The sequence below is a fragment of the Salpingoeca rosetta genome, assembly GCF_000188695.1.
Source record: "Salpingoeca rosetta unplaced genomic scaffold supercont1.17, whole genome shotgun sequence".
Classification (NCBI taxonomy): domain Eukaryota; class Choanoflagellata; order Craspedida; family Salpingoecidae; genus Salpingoeca; species Salpingoeca rosetta.
In genome coordinates this window covers 895,662-900,661 of record NW_004754917.1, presented here as the reverse complement: position 1 = coordinate 900,661, position 5,000 = coordinate 895,662, and the positions used below count along the sequence as shown (strand labels likewise).

The following is a 5,000-nucleotide window of genomic DNA, read 5'->3' as shown; positions in this document are numbered from 1 at the left end:
ACAGCCAACGTTGTCTTTGAAGTCAACGTTGGTGCTGGTGCCATGCCAACTCACCTGCTGCTCCTCCACCCCTTCCTTCTGCACTGCGTGACTGTGGGTCGTGCGTGAACCAATCAGTACACGTCGACGGATCTACGCGGCATGACAGTGCGCCACGACTTGGACCAGTTCCAGGAGGGCGCACAGACCATCCTCACCCTCGAAGACAGGGGTGCGCACATGTCTCAATGCGTATGCACATGTGTGCTTTGTATGAAGATGTGTGATATGTGTGCATGTGTGTATGTGTACATATGCGCATGTGTGGGTATGTATCGATCCACTTCTCGCCCTCTCGTATGGACGCGGTGCTCGTCATGTGTTCACCATGCGTGTTCTCCATGCTATGTGCGCGCGCGTGCGTGTGTGCGTGTGTGCAGGTGTGCTGGATGACGACGAGGAAGATGTTCTTGTCAACGTCAACATTGCCGAGGATGAGCACGTGAGCCACTTTATCCGCGTTGCGCCCCTGTTGTCGAGATCACCTGCGTCATGGCACTATAACTCCTGCTGCTGCTGCCCATTCACAGCACGTACAGCTTCCCTTCCTTCCGTTCTCTCCCACTCACTCACTTACCTACTCACTCACTCACTCACTCACTCACTCACTCACTCACTCACTCACTCACTCACTCGCTCACTCATTCACTCACTCACTCACTCACTCACTCACTCACCACGTATCAACGACAACACGACTAACACACGACACCACATATCAACACCACGACCACTGCCGCCACCACCACGACCACCACCACCTGTCTGTCCAGGCGAAGCGGCGGGTTGCGGAGGCGCAGCGCAGTGGCGGTTACGATCCAAAGCGCGGGCTGGACGACGACGACGAAGACACCCTGCTCGGCCTGGTGGGGCACCCATGGTCTTGGAGAGTGCGGGCGGAGGGAGGGGAATGAATAGGGGAATGAGAGAGAGAGAGAGCGAGTGTGTGTGTGTGTGTGCGTGTGTGCGTGTGTGTATGTGTGTGTGTTTGTGTGTGTGTGTGTGTGTGTGTGTGTGGGTGGGTGGGTGGGTGTTTCTATCTGCACTCTTCTAGACAATGCAACTCGACTCACGTCCGTTCAACTTGCCCTCTTTCTCACCGCTCACTGCGCTTCCTCCTCCACCACCCCAACCTTTGACATGTGCGTGCGTGTGTGTATGTGTGTATGTGTGTATGTGTGTGTGTGTGTGCAGAAAAAGAAGAGTGTTCTGGACAAATACGACGACATTGATTCGCTCACGGGCGACAAGAAGCTCAAGGAAACAAAAACCTTCAGAATCGGCTTTGAGGTTCGTGCAATTGCCTCGCTCAGTATGGTGTGTGTGTGTTTGTAAATGAGAGTGGTTACCCCTTACCTTACCCGCCATCATCACCACCACCACATCTCAGGATGAGAAGAGCAGTGAGGAGCAGCGCAAGGAGGAAGTGCGCCAGCGGCTCCTGCAGGCTGAATCCCTCGAGTTTAAGCACAACGTACGACACCTCCGATGCACATGGCACACGCATGTCCACACATCACACATGTGCACACGTAACACGCACGCACACACTTACATGCGCACACACGCACGCGCACGCACATATCATGCACACATCACTCATACACACACCACTCATACACCCACACTGCAACCCTGTCATTTTCCATTGGGTTTAGGCTGTGAGCGATTTCTACACGGAGGAGGAGATGGAGAAGTTCAAGAAGAAGCGGAAGAAGAGGAAGGCAAAGGGCCGCAAGAAGACACGGGTAGGCGCCGTGCTCACCACGCTGTACTTGCCTCGCTGTACTTGCGTCGTGTGCACACACATGCACACATGCACACACATACACATATACACACACACGCATGCACACATGCACACACACACATACATTGTTGCCTCTTGTGCAACTTACGCTCGCCTTCTCGCCTGGGTTTCCTGCCGTTCCCACCGCCACCACCACCACCTATCACCCACCACCGCCGCCAGCGCGTGCGTGCGGACGACCTGCTTGGCCTTGACGACGAGGAAGAGCAGACGTGAGCCACGTACATGTCCTTGTGCGCGTGCGTGCGCGTGTGTGTATCCGTGCCTTGTGGCTTCCGGCTCCATCTCGTCTCACGCTGCTCTGCGTTTGTGCGTGACTGCTCATCCAATCTTCAGTCAACCAGAGGCAGAAGGCGACACAATGGAGGTTTGTGCATGTGTGTGTGCATGTGTGCATGTGTGCATGTGTGCATGTGTGCGTGTGTGCATGTTTGGTGATCGGACTGGTCTCTGAAACCACTCGATGTCTACCCCTCACACCCTCGCCATACCCAAATCTGTGTGTCATCACTGTTCATCAGACGGGCGCCGATGTGTCGCACGCTGTTCGCGATGAGGAGGATATTCTCAACCAAGCAAACGGTGCGTGCGTGCGTGCGTGTGTGTGTGTGTGCGTGTGCGTGTGTGTGTGTGTGTGTGTGTGTGTGTGTGTGTGTGTGTGTGTGTGTGTGTGTGTGTGTGTGTGTGCGTGTGTGTATGTGTGTGTGTGTGTGCTTGTGTGTGTGCGTGCGTGCGTGTTCGTGAAAGCCCCCTTCCCTCTCTCCCTCCCTCCCTGTCTCTCTCTTCCTCTTCCTTAAACCTTGCTCGTGCTAACCCTTAAACCTTGCTCGTGCTAACCATTGATTTCACCCCTCTCCCCTTTTACGCCATATGGACAGATGCGGAGCTGGAAGCGGCAGAGCGGGAGCTTGAGGCCGAACTGCAGGCGTCGCTCACACGCGCACGCCGCGCACGCAAGAACGCATACAAGAAGAAAGACGGTGCGTTACTCTCATGTTTGTGAACACGCACGCGCACACGCACAGCTTGACCGTCACGGCTCTCTCTGTCTCTCTGTCTCACTCACTCACTCACTCACTCACTCACTCACTCACTCACTCACTCACTCACTCACTCACTCACTCACTCACTCACTCACTCACTCACTCACTCACTCACTCACTCTATCTATCTCTCTATCTCTCACTCTCTCTGCGTTTGTCTCGCTGCTCATCACAACTTGACGGTTGCGTGATTTTCGTTCCCATGCATCACGCTCCCTTACCCTTTTCCCTAATTTCCACATTCATCATGTGCACATATTGGTGTCACTGCGCAGTCACGGAGCTGCTTGATGCTGCGGTGAAAAAGTCCAAGGAGAACAACAACGGTGCGTGTGCACATGTGTATGTGCATGTGTAGTTGTATATGATTCTTTGCGTGTGCACATGTGTCTGTATGGTTGTCTGTGCATGTGTGCAGGGCTGCTTCTTTCATGCTTCTGATGCAACCCATTCCGCTTCCATCTCCCCTCCTCAAGTCCAAACACTGCTCCCCTGTCTCACACCACCCATCTGCCACCGTCGCGTGTTTTGGAGCAGGGTCGAGTGCTGGCGGCGGTGTTGTGTTCTCGACGATGAGCGAATTTGTGCGCGGCATTGGCGCCAACAGCAAAGATGACGACCAGCCCCGCAAGCGAAACAAGCAGGGCTCTTCATCGTCAGCAACAGCAACAGCAACAGCAGGAGCGACAGAGACGAGCGCTCCGCCCGTACCGGCAGCGCCAGCATCGTCGTCATCATCAGCATCATCAGCAGCAGCAGCAGCTATGGAGACTGGCGAGGACAAGGCTGAAGAGGGTGGTGATGGCGATGGCACGGGACGCTACTTCCAGAGCAGTTTCACGACCGACCAGGCCACGACAGATGCTGAGCACGCGGAGCGCAAGACGGAGGTGGATGACACGCCTGTGCTTGGCGAGGAAGGCAACGTGGGCTCGAGCGTGACGGCAGCCCTGAACCTTGCCCTGCGCAAGGGCTACCTTGCACAGAAGAAGAAGAAGCAGCAACAGCAGCAAGAGGAAGCGACGGCGTCCCGCCTGGCCGAGCTGACGAGCAAGAACGCACAGCAGGAGGAGCACGGACCCGAGGACGACGACCACGGTCGTGATTCGCGCAGCTCCCGCGACTGGCGCCGTGACAGCCGACGCGACAGAGACAGGGGGTCAGTTGGGCGCTTTTGTGGTGTTGGAGGTGTCGGTGTTGGTGCTTGTCTTGATGCTGTTTGTTGTGTCTGTGTCTGTGCTGCGTGCGCTTCTTTTTTTTTTTTTTAATTGTGTTTGTGCTGCGTTGTATCTTCGCTATGGCCTTCTTCCTTCAACTCATAACACCACCACCAACACCACCACCACGACGAATTGAGATACTCCACTCCTCTTCACCTTCTCTCCGAACTCAATCAAACACACACGCACACACTCACACCCGTCCCGACACACACACACACACACACACACACACACACACACACACACACACACACACACACACACACACACACACACACACACACACACACACACGACTGCAGGGATCCGTTTGAGAAGCGCGGGTACCAGCCGAGCTTCCGCTTGTCGTACACGGACAACACGGGCCGGGAGCTGACGCCGAAGGAGGCGTTTACGTACATGTCGCACCAGTTCCACGGCAAGACCTCTGGGCGCATGAAGACGGAGAAGAAGCTCCGCAAGCGCCAGCAGGAGGAGGCCTTGCTGAAGATGAGCTCCGAGGACACGCCGCTGGGCTCTGTGGTTGGCCTGCGCAAGCACCAGGAGCAGACGGGCAAGGCGCACATTGTTCTCAGCGGCTCCCAGAAGTGACGCAGGATTATGTGGTGTGTGTGTGTGTTGCGTGTATGCGTGTTGTGTGCATGGTGTGCACGTGTGTGTGTGTGTGTGTTGCGTGTGTGTGTGCGTATTGTGTGCGTTGGAGACAGAGAATTGAGGGGCCAACGAGAGAGATAGTACACAACTCGAAGGAAATGACAAGAAACGAGACCAAACACAAGAACAGAAACAGTCATCATCATTCACAGATGCACACACACACACACACACACACACACACACACACACACACACACACACACACACACACACACACACACACACACA

At 55.2% G+C, this 5,000-nt stretch overlaps 1 protein-coding gene across 1 annotated transcript in view; it reads left to right on the top strand.

Annotated features, from left to right (window-relative positions):
* Window positions 1–4,882, top strand: part of PTSG_06900 (squamous-cell carcinoma T-cell-recognized antigen) — a 6,090-nt gene extending 1,208 nt beyond the window's left edge. Inside the window, exons 5-17 of the mRNA XM_004992242.1 lie at window positions 118–211; window positions 420–481; window positions 813–905; window positions 1,234–1,329; window positions 1,430–1,513; window positions 1,698–1,787; window positions 2,012–2,061; window positions 2,186–2,216; window positions 2,371–2,431; window positions 2,728–2,829; window positions 3,168–3,218; window positions 3,430–4,051; window positions 4,418–4,882. Coding sequence (XP_004992299.1) covers window positions 118–211; window positions 420–481; window positions 813–905; window positions 1,234–1,329; window positions 1,430–1,513; window positions 1,698–1,787; window positions 2,012–2,061; window positions 2,186–2,216; window positions 2,371–2,431; window positions 2,728–2,829; window positions 3,168–3,218; window positions 3,430–4,051; window positions 4,418–4,706 — 1,725 coding nt within the window. The 3' untranslated portion in view covers window positions 4,707–4,882. The remainder of the gene's footprint in view (window positions 1–117; window positions 212–419; window positions 482–812; window positions 906–1,233; window positions 1,330–1,429; window positions 1,514–1,697; window positions 1,788–2,011; window positions 2,062–2,185; window positions 2,217–2,370; window positions 2,432–2,727; window positions 2,830–3,167; window positions 3,219–3,429; window positions 4,052–4,417) is intronic.
* Window positions 4,883–5,000: the final 118 nt, after the last annotated feature.